At 31.4% G+C, this 22927-nt stretch overlaps 3 protein-coding genes and 2 long non-coding RNA genes across 6 annotated transcripts; 3 read left to right on the forward strand and 2 right to left on the reverse strand.

Annotated features, from left to right (window-relative positions):
• Positions 1 to 5147: 5147 nt before the first annotated feature.
• On the forward strand, positions 5148 to 8869 carry LOC125055073. Its single transcript, XR_007117815.1, has 2 exons — positions 5148 to 5567; positions 8553 to 8869. It is a non-coding gene; the product is annotated as an uncharacterized LOC125055073 (long non-coding RNA).
• Positions 8870 to 9374: 505 nt separating this feature from the next.
• LOC125055071 (nudix hydrolase 8-like) lies at positions 9375 to 11097 on the reverse strand. Its single transcript, XM_047657284.1, has 5 exons — positions 10915 to 11097; positions 10726 to 10841; positions 10557 to 10648; positions 10071 to 10281; positions 9375 to 9803 (listed from the first exon to the last, which is right to left on the reverse strand). Exons 1-5 carry the CDS (start codon positions 10986 to 10988, stop codon positions 9424 to 9426), a joined length of 873 nt encoding a protein of 290 aa, XP_047513240.1. The 5' UTR covers positions 10989 to 11097; the 3' UTR covers positions 9375 to 9423.
• A 4464-nt stretch (positions 11098 to 15561) lies between these two features.
• LOC125055101 (nudix hydrolase 8-like) lies at positions 15562 to 17320 on the forward strand. 2 transcript variants are annotated; one of them, XM_047657343.1, is made up of 5 exons: positions 15562 to 15577; positions 15939 to 16067; positions 16149 to 16240; positions 16554 to 16764; positions 16843 to 17320. In XM_047657343.1, the coding sequence occupies exons 2-5, from the start codon at positions 15971 to 15973 to the stop codon at positions 17211 to 17213; spliced, it is 771 nt and encodes a 256-aa protein (XP_047513299.1). In that variant the 5' UTR covers positions 15562 to 15577; positions 15939 to 15970; the 3' UTR covers positions 17214 to 17320. The 2 variants fall into 2 exon arrangements, with proteins under 2 accessions (XP_047513299.1, XP_047513298.1); XM_047657342.1 differs by lacking the exon at positions 15562 to 15577 and having other exon boundaries at positions 15643 to 16067.
• Positions 17321 to 17404: 84 nt separating this feature from the next.
• On the reverse strand, positions 17405 to 18995 carry LOC125055100 (Golgi to ER traffic protein 4 homolog). The gene is made up of 4 exons (XM_047657341.1): positions 18854 to 18995; positions 18491 to 18773; positions 17899 to 18206; positions 17405 to 17801 (listed from the first exon to the last, which is right to left on the reverse strand). Exons 1-4 carry the CDS (start codon positions 18961 to 18963, stop codon positions 17555 to 17557), a joined length of 948 nt encoding a protein of 315 aa, XP_047513297.1. The 5' UTR covers positions 18964 to 18995; the 3' UTR covers positions 17405 to 17554.
• A 3301-nt stretch (positions 18996 to 22296) lies between these two features.
• LOC125055269 lies at positions 22297 to 22689 on the forward strand. Its single transcript, XR_007117840.1, has 2 exons — positions 22297 to 22458; positions 22657 to 22689. It is a non-coding gene; the product is annotated as an uncharacterized LOC125055269 (long non-coding RNA).
• The last annotated feature ends 238 nt before the right edge of the window (positions 22690 to 22927 follow it).

Consider the following 22927-nt stretch of genomic DNA (forward strand, 5'->3'; position numbering starts at 1 on the left):
TATTTATTGATTTAAAAAAAGCATTTGATACTGTAAGCCATAAACTATTACTACAAAAGCTTGAATGCATTGGAATCAAAGGCACAGCTCTCAAAATTTTTCAATCATATTTAAAAAATCGATTTCAGGTAGTTAAAATAGATAATACTCAGAGTAAACCGTTGCCTATCGAATACGGCGTTCCACAGGGTTCTATTTTAGGTCCATTACTCTTTCTTATTTATATAAATAACTTGCATGAAATTGGATTAAACGGTCACCTTACTTTATATGCAGATGATACGTGTTTATTTTACTTTGGCAGTTCAATCAAAGATATCTTCAGCAGAGCCCAAGAAGACCTTAATCTACTCTTCACTTGGTTTCAATATAACTTACTCACTGTCAACGCGTCGAAATCATGCTACATTATATTTAAATCTAAAAATAAAAAAGTTTTACCTCATGATCCATTAAAAATAAATAACACGGTCATAGAAGAAAAAAGTACAGAAAAATATCTCGGTCTTAGAATGGATAGCGGTTTGACGTGGAATACACAAATTGAGCACATCAGATCCAAGCTCTGTTCACTTATGGGATCACTTCGACACATTGCTCGGTGTATCCCACGTCAGGTACGTTACACCATCTACAACTCGTTGGTCAAGCCACATCTACTTTATTTAATTGAAGTATGGGGCAGCGCCGCTAAAACTAAATTAATAAATATTCAAGTATTACAAAATAAAATTATAAAAATACTGTTCCACTATAATTATCTTGCACCTACCATAAATATATATCGAGACACAAACATAATGAATCTAAAACAACTTTATATTTATCACACATGTATTCTTGTAAAAAAAATTATAACAAGTTCTCTCCACACTAGTTTAGCTTTCTCCAAACCGCCACGTGTACGAAGTATGCGTCGAACGAGTTATCTTGCATTACCTAAAGTACGTACGAACTATGGCAAAAAAATGTTTACCTACGAAGGCGCACACCTGTATAATAAACTACCCACAGATATAAAAAATATGACTTCTATTAATTCATTCAAATCGAGGCTAAGTGAATATGTTAAAGAAAATTACTTTTAAATTCATTTCTTATTACTTACTTATTACTTACTTTTAATTCATATTTCTTTGTTTACTTTTATTTTTTAAATTTATTGCATGTACTATTGTTATATTTTATTGTGATTATTTTAAGAACGACTACAATGTTACGTTATCTAGAGTATTATTCTCATGTAAGTGACATCTTTTGTCTTTTTTGAGAAATAAAGTCTTTAAACCTAATTGTGATAGCCTAGTGGATTAAGGGTGCACCTCTCAACCCTAAGGTCTTGTGTTTGAATCACGGCTACACCGATATACCTTTCTTTCAATGGGCTCAACTTGCTCGTACGGTGAAGGAAAACATCCAAAAAGATCCATAAATCTAAGGCTAGGTCTTGTAGCGCCACAAGTGTGTTTTGTTATTTTGCTGGTCATGCTTTCTTTCGTGAGATTATTGTCCATCCTATTTTTGAAGTTATACTTCTTTAGGCGCGTTATGAAAAATTGATGAGAGTGAAATTTTACAATGCGCGCGCACCGTGACACAAAATTAACAGAATGAAGTTGCCCACGGAAGATGCTACGGCATTGGACATAATTTAAAAACAACATTCGAATAATAATAGAATTTATGTTACACAATGTAAGAGAATAATAATAAATATTTATTTATTTAATTTTTCAAATGAAAACTGGACTTTAATGACTCCTTTTCCAGTCTTTGATTATTTAATTGTAATTAATTATTTGCATGCAATCAAAAACTATTTTTAATAATGCCAAAGAAGTATAACTTCTTACGCGCGTACATAAGTACACAGGGTGCACAGGTTTTTTATCTAATTTAAATTATCGGGAAAGATAATTAGAAAGTAACAAATATCTGAAAAAATACAATATTATTCTTACTTTAAATACGATTAATGTGAGTCTTTCTACTGTCAATAGGAAGTGTGGTTGAAACCTCAAAAATAATGATAAATTTAATATAATTTATTCCAATAAATTTTTCCAAAAAGTGTGAATGTATAAAACGCCATGCCATAACAATTTAATCATAAATTATGATACATGAATTTCTGATAAAGTCAATTACAAGTCGTATATTTAATAAAGTTAATGGGAACGCCAGTAATATACTTAATCATTGTAATAACCGCCAAATATCACAGTCTAACCACAGACCGGAAATTTGCCATAGACAAAATTAAAGAATTTCGTAATCAAACGTTGACTTCACTATTCCTTTCAAAACGAAATAACTTTTTATATTCAGGTATTTTGAATCTGTTTAACTACTTCACGAATTTGCCAGTATTAAATCCCTAGTCATTTATCTAAGATAAATCTTAATATATTTGACTATTCAAAAACAATGGTATAAGAAAAAAATACACACAATTATTATTAAATGTGAACTCCTACTGGTATATATCCATTGTAAAAAAAACATTACATTACAAATAGTAATCGATCAATATCTATGGAATTTACTCAAAGCGTAGGTAAATTATTTTTCTAATTTTGGGCACACACATGTATGTCTCTATTTGCAATATCAAAAGGAAGTATGTCGTAACCGATAATGAGGTTTTTATCGTACCATCTAGTTTTATATTGACCGACATTTTGTAACGTATACGTATAATGTTTGATTGGGAATCGAACTATCTAATACCTACTAGCTACTGACTGCGTTTCCTCGTGCTTTTAATAACTTAAAGGTCTAAGTTTAAGGTCGTACTCCAACCATTTTACGATTTTCCGTTTAGGACATCGGGACAGCGGATATTTTCTTCAATGCAATAATCGATGTAGACGACAACAGTGAAACCTCCTGGTAAATTTAGGCTCTGTATGTATGAATAGTCAGGAGAAACAGTTTTATATACCCTTAAGGCATTTACAACAGAACAAAATAATGAAATAAAAGAAAAAGCGAAGGCTGATGAGATTAGAATTATCTTGAGACATTAAGATAAAAATATACATAATTATGTAATCTACTTCTGTCCATGGAATTAAATGAAATGTTTTGTTTACCATTATTGTTGGTACGATAAAAATGGTAGAAATGATACGTATCTATTTCAAATCACCCAACAATATGTAATTTTTCTGATGCAAACCTGTATTGCATTTAACATGTTTTCGTCAGTACGTCAGGTACATTTAGCTTTAAACGACCTGCCACTAGACGGACACTACCAAACAGTATAATTTGACATAAACAGACGAACAATAAAAACCCTGGAAACGCTATATTTCGTTTACAGGAATAAAAAGTACACAGTTACTTTCTTTCTGTTACTAGTTATATAAATTTGGAAATTATAAAACTCCATAAAAGCTAACAAATGTGGCATAACCTGTTGATTTTCCTACAAACCATTCACACTCGGCCACACCCACTCGTTGATATTGTTTATTTACAAAGCTTGCTATAGACTTTTTCAAAGGCGTTATAATCTTAATTCGCTTGTTAATTAAAGTTTGACGACGTGATTAAAGTAAAATTAAAATATGTTTATTATGGAACATAAGATACATGTATCACTTATTCCACGTCATTAAATTTGAATTTGTAGGCATCCCTACTCATCGGCAAAGAAGACAGAGGCCGAGAGAAAAAGCCGGCGTAAAAATCTCTCGGTATGTAAGTATGAGCCTAAATGTCAGAATAACACTGGGTTTGCCATTATCTCACGCTTTTCTCACGCTAACTTTATATAAATTCAACTTAGAGACTAAGAACATCTTTCCGCCGTTTCTAGAAAATACCTGTTTTTACCAAAGTTTCAATTGGTTATATCCACCTAAATAAAAGATTCGTCAAATGCGGTCAGACGCTATTCCAAAAAGTTTTTAGTTGTAATTTTCGTAAAGCTAAAAAAAGTGCGTGCATACAAAGTACACATGTCAGAAGTGAAACTTCATTGGCAAACTAGTTAAGTCTTGTTCTTATTTATACAAATCTAAAACTTTAGATTTCCGACTTAGAGGGAGGGAAAAATAATATGTTAGGAATTTAATGAATTTAATTGTCATTAAATTATAAAAGTGTCGAAAATTAATACAAATTATAAATTTATATCTTCGTTAAAACACGTGGCATTTTAATTTACAATTCGTCATTTGAGATTTCAATAAATTATTTTGCATAAAATATAAAATACTAATATTTCATAAAATCTCTTTAGGAATTTTTTTTTATTGCGTTTTCCGTAAAAATTTTACCCTCATGCGCCTAAAGAAGTTTCACTTAACAATTATATACCTTCATATTATAAACTTGCAGTTTAAAAAAAACTTATATGTTATTAAATATAATGTAAATATTTACATAACAGTGATCGTGATACAGTTAATACTTTTAGACTTGAGTCTAAGCGTATCATTAATATTGGTAGCAACGATAAGATAAAATGGTATCTATCGAAGATTTTCGAAATCTGAGTCGAAAAATTGATTACAAATTGAGTGGGATGACACGTTTTTGATTGAGCGAAACAGATGGAGTTTAGGCGACTTTATTTAAAAAATCTGTAGGGATATACATATATGTTTTTATTTATTAGAAGGCTGAGATTAAACTTCATTATTTAATATGGATAAGAAGGCATGTATACCCTAGTGTGATACAATTGCGGAGAGCGGAGGCCGTGTGGTGTGATAATGTCTTGACTCTTGGTCATTCGCCTTAGGTCACTAACCACATCACACACCACACGCTACAGCATCCACGTAGCTTCACACTTTTACACAAATATTTCTGTATTTATTCGCATCGCTCGTATAGACGCAATATCGTAGTGATCATGATATGGTTCCGGTATGAATTATCTAATCTGTTGATTACAATGATTTTTTGCGCAACTTAAAATCAATGCAAGAACTAAAAACAAATCTCTATTTGAAAGGATAAAAATGAATATCATTACGTAAGTACAGCCTAGTAGATAAGTGTGTGATTTTTAACCATAAAGGTCGTAATTTTAGTCTCGAATGTAGGGTTAGATGCATGACATGCGTAGAAAGTTAATCACCTACTCATCTAGAAAGACAATCATAAATGAAATAGAAAAGTGCCAAATTATGCATTCGCTATGGAACTTTATACAATTAAATTACTTTTCATTTAAAATTAATACAGAGAAAACTTTGCTATAATTTATTAACACAAACATATTTTATTAAACATTGCATGATATATGCTACTTAAAAAGTTACTACACATAGTCTAACAATAACTTATCACTTTATACGGATGCACAGAATCTACCTAAACCGTCCACTTAAAGTTTATCAACGTCGTAACAATTGCTTTCGGTAAAAAAATCAACAAAACCAGTCGCTGGCAGTCGGTGAACGTATTTACAAGAGCACGTTCGTGTAATATCTTAAATTAAAATGACTTATGCTTTTATAATAGTGATGTCTGTTGCGATCACATTAAAATTGATGTTCATGAGTTTCTCACTGTACTTCACATTGAAACACAATTTACACGCTGAGGTAAGCCTATTTATTATATTAGAAAGTTGACTAAAATACACGACAAGTATTAATTGATAATGTTATTAATTACTTATCTAGATTTTAATAATGCTTTAAATCGACCAGTCAATTAGATTCACTTTCAAACGATATAACGTAACAATGTATTGTTTATTTTTACAATTGTATTTACAATTCACGTACCGCTTTGTTAAGGTTATTGTCGAAACAGCCTCAACAAAACGGCCTTCACATTAGTGTTCGCTATCATTGCTTGTCATTGGTTTTTGTTCGATTTCCAAATTTCTTATTTCGTTAAGAGCTAACGGGAAGCCATTTAGGAACGAGACTAAGCTCAATCTTTGATTCCCGGATGTCAAAATCCAACACAATTTTGACGTACGTCAAAACGTAGGTCAAAAACGTATTGGATTTCGCGATAAGTCTCCTCTTTTAATATGGAATAAGTATATAGAACCGTTCTAATAATAAAAGACTACTGTCCTATTATTTCCAGTATATCATTGCATAACATATAAATGGTTAAATAATCGTATCGTTTGACGAAAACCATCGTTCTATATAATTAGAAATGTTGTGTTTCTGTATACGGTTTTTAAGTTCTTTAACACCACACAAGTGTATCCAATGGAGATTGTGAAAGTTTCCTAGAGCTGTATATGTCATTGTTATTGGTTTAATAACAGCTAGCATTGCAGCATTGATGGGAACGGCATGAGCTTGACTGAGTTGGGTAGAATTTAAAATTACCGGTGATGGCTTCGTTATCCACGATACGACTCTTGTTTCGAAAACGTACATAGTGACGTTTTAATTATAGTCCGGGATCCATCGCCCATTTTTGCACTTGATTACTATCAAGCTAATTTTCCGTGAGTAGCTTTATTTTGATGAGACGCCCAATAATTTTCTGTACGAAACTCTCGATTGTGGTAGCTAACAGAAGTAGCAAGGATAAAATATGTTGATTTGATGATTCTCAAATATTAATTACTAACTGATTTTTTTTTTGTTAAATCTCAAGACAATTATCTAAATTATTCGAAAAAATATTTGTCCTACAAAATCTATGGTTTGATAAAAGAGTCCCCTCCTTCCGACATGTATCGATAACGAGGTCATCATAAATGATTACTAACCAGGTGATTTTTTATTTTTTACTTAGTTAATATTTATGTTATTTAACAGACATATTGTCCTACAAATTGCGCGGTACGCTATCCTGGTCCTACGCTCAAAAGTAGTAGTACAGATCCTTGATGTAAAAATAATTACTATCAAGCTGAATCTTCGTGAATAACTTCGTTTCGATGAGTCGCCCAACAATTTCCTATGCGAAAATTCTCAATTATGGTAGCTAACAGAGGTAGCAATGATAAAATATGTCGTGGGTTTCTGTATTTTGCTACTACAGCTGAGTCACACCGGTACGGCGGTACGCATGCGCAGAGCATTGCTTACTGCGAATTAGGTATCCAACGTACACATTTTTATACCTAGATTACTAAAAAATTAAGTTATCAAAATTTTAAAAAAGTGTTTTTCACTGTATCTTATATTCCAAATAGGAAAACGAAAAAATTACAATTCTTGTCGGACTAGTGATACATACCTGTTTTCTTGTAGGACGTTGTTTCATTTGGGCAGAGAACACACTAACCTATTATATGATATTTTTGTCCTACAGTTAGTAATGAGAAAAATGGTCTTGTGGTATTAACAATTTCTGAGCGTAGGACCGGGATAACGTACCGCGCAATTTGTAGGACAATATGTCTGTTAAATAACATAAATATTAACTAAGTAAAAAATAAAAAATCACCTGGTTAGTAATCATTTATGATGACCTCGTTATCGATACATGTCGGAAGGAGGGGACTCTTTTATCAAACCATAGATTTTGTAGGACAAATATTTTTTCGAATAATTTAGATAATTGTCTTGAGATTTAACAAAAAAGAAATCAGTTAGTAATAAATATTTGAGAATCATCAAATCAACATATTTTATCCTTGCTACTTCTGTTAGCTACCACAATCGAGAGTTTCGTACAGAAAATTATTGGTCGTCTCATCAAAATAAAGCTACTCACGGAAAATTAGCTTGATAGTAATCAAGTGCAAAAATGGGCGATGGATCCCGGACTATTACCCCTATGGCCTATTAGCAGGATTGTGTCATTATTATATTTATTAAGATGTATTTTACAATGCACAAAAATTTAAGTAGGTATGCTGTATCTGTCTTATTTACGATTACCCTCTAGAGGGTAACGTTACGCCGTACGCGTGTATTACCTAAGACAGAATCAAAGACTACGATGTGCTTCTGGGATTATCGTGTTTATACTAAAATACACGAACTATAAAATATGCACTTTAATATATGACCTAGCCTAGCTTGAAATTGATTAAATACGCCGTAATAAAAAACTTAATTGAAACTTAAAAGAATTTCCAATTGAAACTTAGATTCGCGTAAAAATACAAAATATTCAAATGTAAACAAAAATATGGAAAACAAATGACTGTCAAATCTTTAATTAACATCATAAATTTAGTTTATCTCAAAGGTATTTCAATTCAAAAGAAAATTACGTGGGAAATACAAACGTATTAAGTGTAATTTATCCTTATTTAAACCAAACGATTTTGTTTAAAGGTTGGAAGGTACCATTTTTTTATTCTTTATTCTCTAGTTATTCTTATATATAAAAAATACTTTAAACTTTTTTAGATCCTATATCGTGTGAAGGGATAATGAGATACTTATAGTTAAAATATTTTCTTTGCAATAGGTATAATAAAAGCTTTAACTGTATAATGCGTAATGAGAATAATGTCAAAATCAATTGACGTTTTCATAATTTATTATAATTAAAAGCTATTAGACTACTACTGCTCGTGTGGCAATGCAATACTAATGCCTCTAAAAAGAAACCTACAGAAAATTCCCTCTAAATTATTTATTTTCTTGTTACAGCCGACAAAAAAGAAAAATGGAAAGGATATAATGGAAAAGTGCAAGCAAGTCACGCGTGCTTTTATGCCTAGCATTCACTGCAATCAAACATAAAGGAAAATACAAGAGAAAAAGAGAAAAATCAATAATATATGAAACCGTTTTATTAAGATATTTTTATTTTTTTCACATCTTACTATTATACCTACTAAGGAATTTGAATGTGACAAATGCTTGGTGCTGTTTTATATGATAGAATACTTATTATATTTATATAATTATATAATTACAAGCATGTTAGTTTCTTGATAAATTTGGAATAAAGCATTATTTTACTTGAACATATTTTAATCAGCCAACATGCCATGTAAAAATCAATTACGTAATACACACATTTAACACTCAAGAGAATATCTCCTTGTTTGTCAAAGTGGCATAAATATGCCACCACGATTTTGGCGCCAACTGCTAATCAAAGTCAAACTCAAAATCACTATTCATATAGGTAAACAAGTACACTTATGAATGTCAGAAAAGAAGTTAAATTAATTCTAAATTTACATTTACTACCAGTTCGCAATTCAAGGGCGTAGAGTGGGCAAGAAGAACTGGCAAGAAACTTTTCGTCACTCTTTTTAATCGCTAAGTTTTGAGTCATCATGATAATACATAATGTCTATGGGATCCTATAGGAAGTGCTTTTTACGCAACTCCTTAGAGCCTTCAACTGTCGTATAGTAAGCGCGCCTCTGCGATTTAAGAGAAAATGCTAACTATGACCATAATTTAGCTAGTGGTTTTATAATTTTTTTTGTACTAACTGTGTGATAAAAAAGGCAATTATGAAACAAAATAAATTTATTAAAAAAATATACATTGTACTACGTTATATTCACTTGGATTCATAACCAACTGCAACTAAAAAGTTCATTTCTCGAGTAGCCGTTGGCCATGTAACAGTTATCTTTTGCAAATCTAGTTTGAAGTTGTTTTCTCTATATTTTAAAGCTTCCTTTACTATCAATCTATTGAAATTATGGACGTGAGGGTGATTTGTATATTCATCTATGGCCATCCACTTACAATCCTTGACCTCTCTTTGTGATAAAATAATTTTCTCTGAAACTGCTTTCATCATAAGAAGTATGTATATATCTGAGTTGCCATACATCATGTCATGCGTATGCCGGAATGTAATTATTGATTCAAAATCACAATTGATACCAGTTTCTTCTCTGACTTCTCTGATCGCCGCATCTTTGATATCTTCTCCTGAAAATTACAAATACTAATTGTAAGTATTTATTGGTGTCTGTGACTGAAATTATCATGTTTAATTCGTAATTCAGTACACATAAAAATGTTGTAACATAAAATGAAGTTTTACAGAGGGAATAAAAAGATATTAGATTTGTGTTCTCTAACTGCCATTATTTCTTAAAAAAATGTGATAAAAGCCATGAGGCTGATTGCAGATGGATTAAAAATTAGGTAAAAAAAAATTAAGTAAATTAAAAAAAAATATTTCTAATGTCTTACCTCTCTCAACATATCCACCGGGTAATTTCCAATGTGGGTAATTATAATGCTTTTCAGATACTGCTAATAACTGCTCTATATTATTTAAAACCAGTGCTCCAACACCAAGGTTTGTATGACACGGCGGTGGTAAATTAGGCTTAGAGTCCGTTGGAAGCCATTTATACATCATCACGAAGTCATCTCTAGCATGATGAAAATTAAAACCTTTCTAAGAATATCAAACTATAGAAGTATGTGGTAACAATTCTAGCATATTCAATAGGAAGCTTAAAAGAAATTTAACAGATACAACAGAGCCAGTTATGACAACTAAATTTTCTACTTGTGAATGGTGGCATCACTAAAACACATAAACACACTGTGAGACCCAAATATAACGTTTGGTGGCATATTTTTAGGTGTAACACCAAGTTCTAATACCAAGATACATAAATAAGTGGATATTTAACTTTATTCATTCATATTAATAAAAATTATCCTTACCTGTGCTAACATAGGAACAAAGTCAGAATGATTAATCCTAATTTTAAACCATATGCATCTTTTACCATTGTTCGACCATATTTTTAAAGACTCTGAAATTAATAATTACATAACATTTATTTTAAAAACGAATAATGATTCACATTTGTTAGCCAACCTAATATCATACCTTGCAAGTTAAGGAGAAAGTCATTTTTATTGCCGATAATATCATTTGAATCAACCGTTAAGCCTTTATATCTATCGTCTATTGATTTAAATTCGTTAAATTTACCTGAAAAGAGTCTAAAAAAGGTAATAGGTAAGATTACTGTAACAAACAGAAACCCCAAGAAAAATTAAAAAAATTTAAACAAACCTCGAACTATTTATACAAAGTCCAAAGGAAAACCTGGAAGATATTATGTTCTTAAAGCTTAGTAGGGACAACATTGTATATAACTCATTGAAATTCTATTATCAGGCCATAAATTGAACAATATTTGCTTAAAATATACTCATTGCCCACCAATCACAAAATACTTAATAAATAGTATATGAATTATTAATTATTATTAGACAGCTGACAGAGGTTCTGTGTAGTCTGTAAATTTGTGGAATGCACAGACGTGCTTTGGTCTGTACAGTGTACACACAACACAACAGGAGGTTGAGAAAAAGTCACTTGCGACAGGCGTAAGTGTAACCGACTAACGCCAGTCGAATTTGTAATGAAATCACTTGAAAAAGCGTAAGCAATGTCATTCTTATATTCATTTTGTAAGAATTACATTGCATCATTTGTATTTATTTGAGTATGAAGAACATACAATCATAGATTATGTATCTGTGTTGTCCACAAATTTCTTGGAGATAACCCTTTTTGAAGTGAAACTTCTTAGGGGCATGAGGGTAACATTTTTACGGATGAAACGCCAATAATAATAATAGTAGCGTCACGAAGATGGGAGCCTTTTTGTCGAAGAAAAGGGAGAGTGCTATTGAGACCGATAATGAGAGAGTGAAAAAGGGCAATTGTAGCGTTTTATTTTAATAATATAATATGCAGTATAGAGGATATTGTAATTTAATCAAAATTGGTTTGATAATTGAAATTAATAAAAAGTTAAACACGAATTAATAGATAGGACATGACGTATAATATAGGTAAATAATGTTATTGTTGTGAAATCGTAGCTATATCGATACAAACAAGTTGAGTAGGGTGAAAAATTTACAATTAGGTTTGATATTGATGGTACACATCGATGTATATCGAATATCTCTTATGGTGCGTTCCACTAAGCGCTCACGACGATCAAAATGCTCCTTTAGCCATTCCACATACCGACCGCGGTCGTTGTGGTCACGGCGAAAACGTCACTCGTGACGTCATGACTAATGCTCACGCAACGCTCACAACGACCCATCTAAAGAGGTGGGTCGTTGTGATCGTTGAGAATAATTTGGCGCAATTTTTGAAATTTTATTTTGAAATATGACAAATAATAATATTATTATATTCAAAGCTTAAAGATGGCGACAAGAAAAATCACATTATTTGATTCAGAAAGAGAAATTGTAGTAGATATTATCGTTTCTGAAGCTGAAGCTGCTCGTGCAGAAAGAGGTAAATATAATTATGCAATATAAATTTAATACAATTGATTTTAGTTTATATTCAACAGCTATTTATACATTTTTCCTGAATAATTTATAGCATAACCTAACTCAATGTAAACGATATTTATTTTCATTAATAATATATATATATATTTGGTAAATTTATTTTATTTGCAGATGTATTTTTTGCAACTGAGCTATTAAGAAAAGCTGAAGCTTCCGCATCTGTTCAAGTAGATCAAGAATTTATTGAAGAGACTTCAGAGAGTTTTATTGAAGAACGGCTTGATAGTGATAATCTCAACTCTGAAACTCCACAATTTGAAGGTTTAATGAACATCTGAAATTCTATTATCATTTTATTTCATATAATATATTATGCGAGAATTTTAATTATATTTTTTTTTTGCACAGGAGAAACTTCAGTATACAGGTGGAACTCACCCTGCGTATTATTATTATTGGAATTATATAGGTCTATGGAAGGAACTCTGAACAGTGGAAAAATTTCTCAAAAACAAGTATGGAATAAAATATCCCAAGATATGAAAAAAAAAGGATACGATGTGACCGGACCGCAATGTCATTCTAAAATACGAAGCCTAAAAAAAACATATAAATCTACAAAGGATCATAACAATAAGTCAGGAAATAATAGAAAGACATGGCAGTTTTACGATGTTAGTACAAATTACTCAATATTTTCATAAATTTTACATTTAAAAATATTTTATAAAACCAATAAACAATTTTCTTATTCATGAAATATATTTTATATAATTAATTTTTATAATATACTTTTGGTAGATTATGGATGAAATTTTTGGCAAAAAAGCATGGTGCAATCCAGTTGCAGTTGCATCTTCTACTGGTCTGTCATTGAAAGAAGCAGAAAATAATGATAGTACAGCGGGATCTGATAGCGGATGTTCACTAAGTAGGTTGATTATGTGAGATAATTTTAATTGTCTACAAAAAAAACTAATTTACAAATTCAATTTCATTCTAGAAAGAAGAAAGGCGTCGATAGCATCTTTACTGGAAAAAAGATTGCATCAAAAAGAGGAACATGAAGAAAATAAAAAAAAAAGACACTTAGAGCGAATGAAAATGGACGAGAAATTTCTTGAAGTTTTAGAAAAATTAGCCAACAAATAAGATTTTAAATTAAAAAAAATTTGTTTGTAATAATTTGTAAATATTAAAAATTTTATTTATAGTTCATACAATTTACATCAAATTATTATTTTCACTTAAATATTCAAAAATCCAATGATCATACAACTTTGATAATTTTCGGTCCTATAAAACTATTGTGATTACTCCTAACAGGATTTATGATGAGTTTTCTACCAGTTTTACAAGGCATTCATAATAGCATCTCTTTTAATAACTCCTGCAGTTCTCCTGACTTCACGTGAATAGTTTCCATTATTTTCTACGTTTTCTTGATTATGTTCAGGGATAGTGATTACATTTAACTCATCTCCTTGTAATATGCAGATATTGTGGACGACACAGCATGCAATGATGTACTCTGCCATTAAATCGACTCTTGTCATTGGTATACAATGTAATAAACTCCTCATGCGTCCTTTTAATATTCCAATACATCGTTCAACAGTCACTCGTGCAGCTGAATGACGATAATTATAGTTTCTTTGTTTTCCAGTTAAATGTCCATTATCTCGATACGGAGTAAGTAAGTGTTGATGTATTTCATACGCAGCATCGCCTAGCATATGGCAATTTTCTAAGAATTTATCATCATCATTTACGTAATCTGCAACTTCTGATAAACGGAAAACTCTCTGATCATGAACAGACCCAGGATGTCCAGCATAACAATGAGTTATCAGAGTCTTGTGATCACATACGATCTGTAGAACATTTTAACTATATGTAAATTAATTTTCAATACTAAAGTTAGTACTTTAAAATAACAGTGAATCCATTGTTGCCATTTTCCAAAGAGCTATCATTAATTGATGATGAGATGGAATTGTAGGGCACCCAGGGACATGTCGAACCAAATTTTCTTCTATTATATCATGTAAATAATTGAATGTGTTCCTTGAAATTCTAAAAAAATAAAATATAGTTAAATTAATTAATTATATGCTTCGCCGAATGAAAGGGTCGCTTAGCTCTCGTCGCGGTATACGGTGTCGTGGGGGTTGGCATCAACAAGTATAATTTACGCTTGCAATTAAACAATATTTTAAAATGTACAGTCTAATGAGATAGAGAATTATGTACCTGAAATGACTTTTAAATTCTTCATCCGAATAGCGAAAAATTACATTTTCATAGTCAATAATACGTGGCCTAAGTTGTCGGTTTTCACGATTATAATTTTTTATAATTGCATCCCATTCTTCATCTGAGCTAGATGAACTAGTTTCTGGAGCTTTATTGCGATGCATAAGCAAATATCCAACTGCCGTCAAAGCCATTTCGATTATATTTAAACTTAAGTTGTTTGATAACTTCACGAAAATTATTTATAAAATATTCAATTATTCTTCACTTTTAACATAAATAAATTTAAGTCAAAAATATCAAAACTTATTGTTTATGATTACCTAACCTCCTTAAAATTCTACTATTTTCAAACTTGACATTTGTAATAATTACAAGAACGCCCGAAACGCTCCATAATCCATTCCACTTGAGTTAACGACAGTAACATTGACAATCAAGTGGAATGGGGAAATCAGCGGTCGTGAGCGTGAGCGTCGTGAGCGCTTAGTGGAACGCACCATTATAGTTCCGGGTTATAAAAGACCAGACATTATGTCGGGAGGTGGCAGATGAAAAATCGACTATGATTGATTTTCAATTATAAAAATAATCGATTAATAATCAATTATTTTTTCACATCCCTAAGCCAGGGCCAATTACAGCCACAGGCCACAGCACACACGAATTACAGGAAACGAAGCGAATCGGAAAAGAATAAAAAAAAAAATACATATAAAAGTGGCCAAAAAGTCATGGATCAAACGCAAATAGGGGACAGATAGACAGACAGAAAATATCTACATCCTGTATCTTTTTCATAATATCCACTAGATTGGTACTGATGAGTTCTTGCGTTAGACATACTTTTTATAGTTGTTTATTGAGTGTATTGAAGATAATATTAAGTTATACGATATAATTTTTTTTTTCAAATCATAACATTTAGTTTACTTCGGACCCCACTGTGAAAAAAAAATTACTCTACCGAAAAGTGAACCTCTATTACAAATTTTGGCGCATTTAATAGGGATTCTGAAAAGGTAATAGGTATTAACACATGGCCATGAGTTGCTCTAATATCTTTCTAGGAAGAATTACAAACAACGATTGTGAAATAATTGTATTAAGTGTGTAAGTGACTTTGAATAGACGTCATTGACATTTTATTGACAATGGTAATTCTTTAAATTCCATTAAAAATTGTTTTATGTTCTCACTGTATAGTTTATACTTGTTCTTGTATAGTAATATGTGATTATATATACTAGTAAATTGTAATTAATTAGCTCAAAAATATAACTATGTTAATATTTTAAAAAGTAAAACGACATACGTATATAGTGGGTATTGTCTAAATTTTTTAATATATTTTGACCTGTTATCAAATGGTGAATTAGCATTTACATATCAATGACTGGATAACTATTACATAACCCACGCAAAACCTACTTATCTATTTGAATTTTGAATATTGTTCCCAAGTAGATACATCTGTGTAATACGGTTTGGGGTTATAAATTATAATTGTCTTCCCAGTGACCTGAATTTTATTTAGGTAAAACATTACAATGACTTTTATTGGAGTGATAGATAGGTACAATGGAGTTACAGTCACTTCAAAAGATGAACCCTGTGATCAGGCTGATTTTAAAGGCAAACTTGTGAGTAAGTGAAAGATAGAGCTTATAAATAAATTAATAACAGTCCTTGTTTCTTCTTATACATTTATATGATTATTATTTTAAGGTTCCTTAACAAAATGGGCAGAAGAAAATAAAAGATGTATCTGGTTTAGAGTTAATATTGCAGATGCAGAGTGGGTTCCTATTCTAGCAAATGTAAGTAACAGTTCCTGAACACAAATATCGTAATTTAAGACTTATATGTAAAGAAAGCAAAACGTACAACAATTTCAAATTTAAGCAACAATAACTGCACCTATATTCATTTTCTTGCAGCATGTTATATAGCCTTCTATGATAAATCAATATTTTATTAATAAAATCTGTTCCTTACTAATCTAAGGACGGTTCAACCCAACTCTTTAGCTTTATAGTATTATATAAAGTATAATTGTCAATCAATCTTATTAAAACATTCTATTAAAAAAATTCAATTGTGTTTTACTATATTTCATTTAAACAATTACAGGAGGGTTTCAACTTTCATCATGCTAGAATTGACTTTGTTATGATGTTCAAATGGCTCCCACAAGATAGACCAGCAAATTTACCTCCTACATGTCATACAAACTTGGGAGTGGGTGGTCTAGTGGTAAATAACAAAAATGAAATACTGGTTGTAATGGAGAAACATTTTGAACATCCACATTGGAAATTACCTGGGGGATATGTGGAGAGAGGTATAAGATAGCTTTTTATGCAACCATAAAACCAGGGATTTTTTTGAAATATCATAATCTAATGTTATTTTTTTGTAGGTGAAGACATAAAAGATGCTGCAATAAGAGAAGTAAAGGAGGAAACTGATGTTGATACCATTTTTGAATCTATGGTCACCTTAAGACACACACATAATGCTATGTTTGGGAATTCTGACATTTATGTTATCATTTTGTTAAAAGCTACCTCAGATATAATCACTAAATCAGAAATAGAAATCAAAGCTTGTAAGTGGATGAATGTCGATGAGTTTTTAAACCATCCTGATGTGATTGATTTTAACAAATTCATTGTGAGACAAGCATTAGATTTAAAGACAAGAAAGATTAAATTTGAACTTCTTAAGAGAACATTGAAACTTAAAACAATTGTGAGAGACATTACATGCCTTACAATTGAAGATGTTTAACATACAGATATTTTAAATCACAAGTCATGGTTGGTGGGACACCTAACATTCCAACATAACTATTGTTTTATGGTTGGTATTTAATTTATTAAATATATTAAGATACACAGATTGTTTTATTAACAGTTTCCTAAAAATATATTTTGGCAGCTGTATAAGTAACTTTATGTGAGTTAAGTAAAAATGGTTAATGAGCTCAAAAACTAATAGTTCTTTATTTGTAAGATGTTAGGTACAGGAAATAATTTCATCATTCATTCAACATCAGGTTGCTTTTGATTTGTATGCTTTCCAACAAGTTTCAATTATTTACACAAAAACAGACTATCAAAAAACAAAGTTTAATCTAAGTCAGGGACTTGGGTTTTGTTTGCCAAAATGCTGCCATCTTCATCAGAACTGTCAATATCCCCAAGCATTGACTTAATAATTCCACTTAACATTGAATTAGTGTTCCTACGGTTCCCTGGGGCAGAAATTCCAAACCAGACACGGGCAATTGTGTCCAAGTATCCAAAGTAGCGAGGGTCACGCTTTAGAAATTTATCATAGCTTTTACGTAGCATTAAAAATTTCATAGCATTTTTTCTGAAATGAAAAATACAATTTTAAATTGTTTTGACTTACATTCATTTTACTTTAATATTTTAAAAACTATAAAATATGTAAGAAAAATGTAACTTACTGATCAATAACTTTAAGAAGCAAGTATAAAAAATTTAGCAATGGATATTGAAATGGTGGAACTCGCTCAGTTAAATTTGGATGAGACCTTGTATATTCCTTGAAAGCCTCTTGAGCCATTTCCTTATTTTTCAAACAAAGAATTTGTAGCACTGCCTGAGCTATAAACATAGCAATTTCTGACTTATATCCTTTAGTTGTATGTAATTCTATCAATTTGGTAGCAAAAGCAACACCATCATTTGAATGTAAAAAATGCCTATAAGCAGTTGTTAACTTATTTTCTTGCCAGTACACTTCTGCAATACTCTGAAAAATTCCTTATAATGTGATTTAAGAAAACATTGATATGTGTCATACATTAAAAAAGGATGGAGGATGAGAATGTACAAAAAAGATAAATTGATGGTGCATATAGTTAATGGGCTTGGACTAGAGATGTTGTTGACCCAATAACTATCAAAGGAAATTCTCCATTGTTATATGTATTACATTCACCTTCTCATGAATGTTGAGTATATTATAGATATACCAGGATAATATTAATTTGTATAATCATGTATACAATATCACATTTAAAACTAAATGTATACCTTATGGAGCAAAGGATGGCCTCTCTTATTATTATCCATTGACCACTTTACTGCATTAATCAAAAAGGTTTCCCTCTCCACAACATTCGGTTTCATCTTTGAAAAGAGTTGAGCAATTTTTGCAATCCATTCTTCACATGGTTTTATGTGCGATTTTGTGAGTACATCTAGAAGAAGTATCGCCAAATCTGTACCACTACCTTGTTGATCACATTCTAACAATATGCTTGCACCACTGTGTAACAATTGTAGCAAATCACCATACTTCTTTTGATTTAAGAATCTACAAATTAGGAACAGCAGTTAAGTAAATAAATTCCATCATAACCAATCGATTTATTTGAATACTTAAGTTAACTGTACCTAAAATAAAGAGTTCTGTACATTTGATGTGCTTCATAGTATTGACCCGCATTTACGGATGCTTCAAGTTTTTCCAAGACTCTACCGACACCTCTTTCTCCGCGGGCCATTGTTTATCTATTCTCGAAAACAGGAACTAAAGTCGCCATCTTGAATACGTCATTCTGTATGTCATTGCAAAGCAGAGCGCAATGCCGTGTGTATTTTGCTTAGTTTGTGATAAAAGTGATAGAAAAAATGCCGAAAACATTAAGGAATGGCGCGAGAAACATGATTTAAAAGTGTTGGCCTTTATGAAGGAAGAGAAACGTCTCCAAACCCCAATAATACCATTTAAAAAATTATATGAACGAATAACTGCTGCCACAGGTAAGTGCTGCCAGATGTTGTAATTTGAATTTCCCCATTGAAATTTTGTATTATAATAGTATGCTTTATTTTACAGGTGTTGGTGAGCGCTTCGTGCGTAAATTAATTAATAGAAATTATTATTCGAAAAGGTGATATGCAAAAGTGGCTCACTGATAAGAATGTGGAATACACTGAGGGTTTCGCAAAACCTCAGCTGTATGAATTAATAAAGAGGCACAAACCAGCACCAGAGTACGAAATCGATAATTTACTCAAAAATAAAGGACACGCTGTTCTTAGATTGCCACGATACCACTGCGATTTGAACGCCATAGAAATGATTTGGAGTTCTATGAGACGTCATGTCGCAGATCACAATATTGGAAAGACCGATTTAGAAATGCCGCAATTAATATCAAATGGATTTAACACAATATCAGCAGAAGAATGGCAAAAATATTGTGGTCATGTAAAAAAAAATGAAAACGAATGTACTGAAAAAGATGGATATTTAGATGAACCGTTTATTAATTAAGGAAGTTTGTTTGGAGTCTAGGTTTCAGATGGAAAAAGACACAAAATAATAAAAATTTACTCATTGAAAAAAGTTACATCAGACTCAAAAGAACATAATATCTTTCCAAACTACAAGAATATAGATCACAGTGCCGACCTATAATATATACGGTTGAATCTTACATTCACAGCTCACATACGTTGCCACCATCATGGTCAACGAGCAAAGGTTGTAAATTACCTATTTCCAAGGGCGATATGCTAGTGATTGTTCATGCCTGCTCTGAACTAGGATTCATTCCAGATGCTTTGCTTATCTATCCAGCAAAAAAGCAAACAGGAGATTATCACATTAATATGAATGCTGATAATTATCAAAAATGGATAAAAAGAAAAACTTCTTCCAAATTTACCAGCACAGTCAGTTTTAGTTATCGAAAACGCCTCATACCATAATGTCGAATTGGATCGAGCGCCCTCATCTAATACAATAAAAACTGACATGTTAGCTTGGTTGGACAAGTATAATATATAGTAAGAAATTAACAAATAAAATTACTAAAAAAAACAAATTAAATTACACGAAATTTACCACACAACTACTATTAATTAATAAAGTATAACATAACCACAAATTCAACAACAATACTGTAAGTGACGTCTATATTGTCTAGTGCGAGGCGGCGAAAAAGTGAGCGCGCCACACCACGCGCCGTGCTTTTATAGCCTGAAAACCAGTTTAGTCCAGTATACCCTACTCGTACGCTTCAGTTGAGTTTTTACAGCTTATTATATCATATAAAGAAAAAAACACAAAACCAATACTATATTATTAAAAAAAAATAAGCCAAATCATGTAGAATTTGTACTTGATACTCCGTATTGTTCACAGACCAGTATAGGACATGTTTATATGGTGCAGAAGAGTCTATCGTTGCCGTGGGGAGCGATATTCTCAAACTTGCATTGAGGAGCGTGTTCCTTTTGGAGGCGGTTCGTGCATGGTCTGGGGTGGCATATCGATGAACGGGCGAACAGAACTTGTGTTCATAGACATGGTCCGTCAAGACGGTAGTGGAGGGGGTTTGACTGCACATCGCTACATAACAGTGATCTTAGAAATTACATGGGATTTTAATGCAGGATAATGCCCGGCCGCACGCTGCTGCGCAAGTTCGACAATATTGCGAAGAGGTTGGGATACGCATAATGAATTGGCTAGCACGCAGCCCGGATCTTAATACCATTGAGCATCTTTGGGACAATTTAAAAAGAGCTGTATATACGAGAAATCCTGTGCCTACGATAGTGGCACAACTAAGAACAGCACTTTCAGAAGATAAAATATTCCGCAAGATGTTTTAATAACTCTAATCAAATCTATGCGGAACCTATTAGAATCCATAACAAGGGCACGTGGAGCACACACACCTTATAACAATAAAAAAAACAAAAAAAAACCCTTGCATAAAGCTTGTGTCTATTATTAAAACCAATTTTTTAATTAAATAATTTTCTTTAAATTTTTGTTTGAGTCCGTCAGTGTATAATATTAAACTTTTATTGCTAAAATTTGTGTTTATTTTTTACTTCATGGTTAAAGACTTACGGTCATATTTATAAAAACACTCCTTTATTCAATCTGTAGTTACGTCTTTTCCTTGAAAAATCTCTACCACAATATTTAAATCGACTTTTATCGAGTGTTTTAAGGAATCTTGTTTTTATAAATAAGACTGAAAGAATTTTACCCTAAAAACCGCCAACTTTCAATTGAGGGCAACTAGGTTCGACTCTAGCGACGCCGTCACCGGGCCAGATAAGTTGGTAGGCCTATAGTTTACTTTGGTTAACCAGTCATTGACAATTAGGAAATTTATAGGTCTACCAGGGGGTCTAGCCAAGATGGCTTAACAGTAGTGTATGTAGAAAGTCGAAAACTAAATTTGTATGAAAATGACAGCTCGTGTCGACAGTCGGTAGCCTAGGCCCTAAAGGCGTGAGTCGGGATACAATAAGCGACGCCATGACAGTGCTACGAAAAGACACACATTAACGCTTACGCTATTCGGTAGCCAACGGCCAATTAATGTTTCGGCAGTGTAGAAAAAACGGCGTTTCTCCGCCATGTTTTAGCGTGATCTCAAAAGCTGCTGTTCGCAATAATTCAGTACAACTATTGCCATCTTTAATGACTACCGTTTTAAAAACATCTCATATTTTGGACGTTTTAACGAAATGGTTTTAATTTGTTATCTGTCGTTTTTTAACGTTCTCGTGTAATTATAATAATTTAAACTAGAATTAATATTTTTAAGTTAAGAGTTTTAGTTTTTCTATGAATCAATGCGAGGATAACATAATAGACACAGATAAATATGAAAATATCAAGAAAATCAGCAAATTAGTAGAGGTAAATCCTGTTTATATTGGATATCTTTTATTGATATTTATATTGCATGTAAGTTCATGAAATTGTTCTTTAATTTGAAAAATACATATATCATTTAATATTGCTTATATTATGTAATCACAAAGTAAAATGATTATACGTTTTATTTGTATATTTCAGATGAGAAAGCAGTCACTAATGAACATAATTAGAAGTTCTAAATATATTTTATTGTAATTATAATAGAAGCCAATGATATAATATTGATTTAAATTAATCAAATAAAGTGGATTTATACTTCATGAACTTTGGAAGTATAAAATCTAGTGAGCAATACTAAGTAATGGTAAGCAGATATTTTCTTTAATTATTTACTAAGTTAATATACTAAGTTATTATAATGTTAATGAATGAGAAATATGAATTCAAGTCCCTTGGGAGTTACTGACATTGTTTGGTTATTAAAAACCTTGGACTGATCTTACAGTTTAATTTGTCAGTTTTCTATTTGATCAAAGTACTAACTAAAATATTTTATTTTCAGAAAAAGAGAAGCTAATAAGACAACTATAAATATATTAAAAAACCACAAATGGACAAGTTTTATTAAAATCTTATCTTTTAATTAATTTAAGTGTTATATTATGTACCTGAAAATTAATTTGATAATGGGGAATGAAGCATTTTATGAATAATGTAAAAAATAAGACAAGTAGAGTATGAAATAATGGTTGGTTAAGTAACATTACCTCAAGAACAGGAAACAGTAACTGAAACTATGTTCGTCCACATTTAATCTTAATAAGTTCAGCAGT

The sequence above is a fragment of the Pieris napi genome, chromosome 13, assembly GCF_905475465.1.
Source record: "Pieris napi chromosome 13, ilPieNapi1.2, whole genome shotgun sequence".
Taxonomy (NCBI): Eukaryota; Metazoa; Arthropoda; class Insecta; order Lepidoptera; family Pieridae; genus Pieris; species Pieris napi.

Coding starts and splice junctions, on each gene's coding strand:
- LOC125055100 (XM_047657341.1), bottom strand. CDS start 18,963: ATGGCCCGCGGAGAAAGAGGTGTCGGTAGAGTCTTGGAAAAACTTGAA. Junction 18,774..18,853: donor TACAGAACTCTTTATTTTAG/GTACAGTTAACT, acceptor CCTAATTTGTAG/ATTCTTAAATCAAAAGAAGT. Junction 17,802..17,898: donor CTTCTTAAAGTTATTGATCA/GTAAGTTACATT, acceptor TTTTCATTTCAG/AAAAAATGCTATGAAATTTT.
- LOC125055071 (XM_047657284.1), bottom strand. CDS start 10,988: ATGTTGTCCCTACTAAGCTTTAAGAACATAATATCTTCCAGGTTTTCC. Junction 10,842..10,914: donor CTTTGTATAAATAGTTCGAG/GTTTGTTTAAAT, acceptor TACCTTTTTTAG/ACTCTTTTCAGGTAAATTTA. Junction 10,649..10,725: donor CTTTCTCCTTAACTTGCAAG/GTATGATATTAG, acceptor TATTAATTTCAG/AGTCTTTAAAAATATGGTCG.
- LOC125055101 (XM_047657343.1), top strand. CDS start 15,971: ATGACTTTTATTGGAGTGATAGATAGGTACAATGGAGTTACAGTCACT. Junction 16,068..16,148: donor TTTTAAAGGCAAACTTGTGA/GTAAGTGAAAGA, acceptor TATTATTTTAAG/GTTCCTTAACAAAATGGGCA. Junction 16,241..16,553: donor GGGTTCCTATTCTAGCAAAT/GTAAGTAACAGT, acceptor AAACAATTACAG/GAGGGTTTCAACTTTCATCA.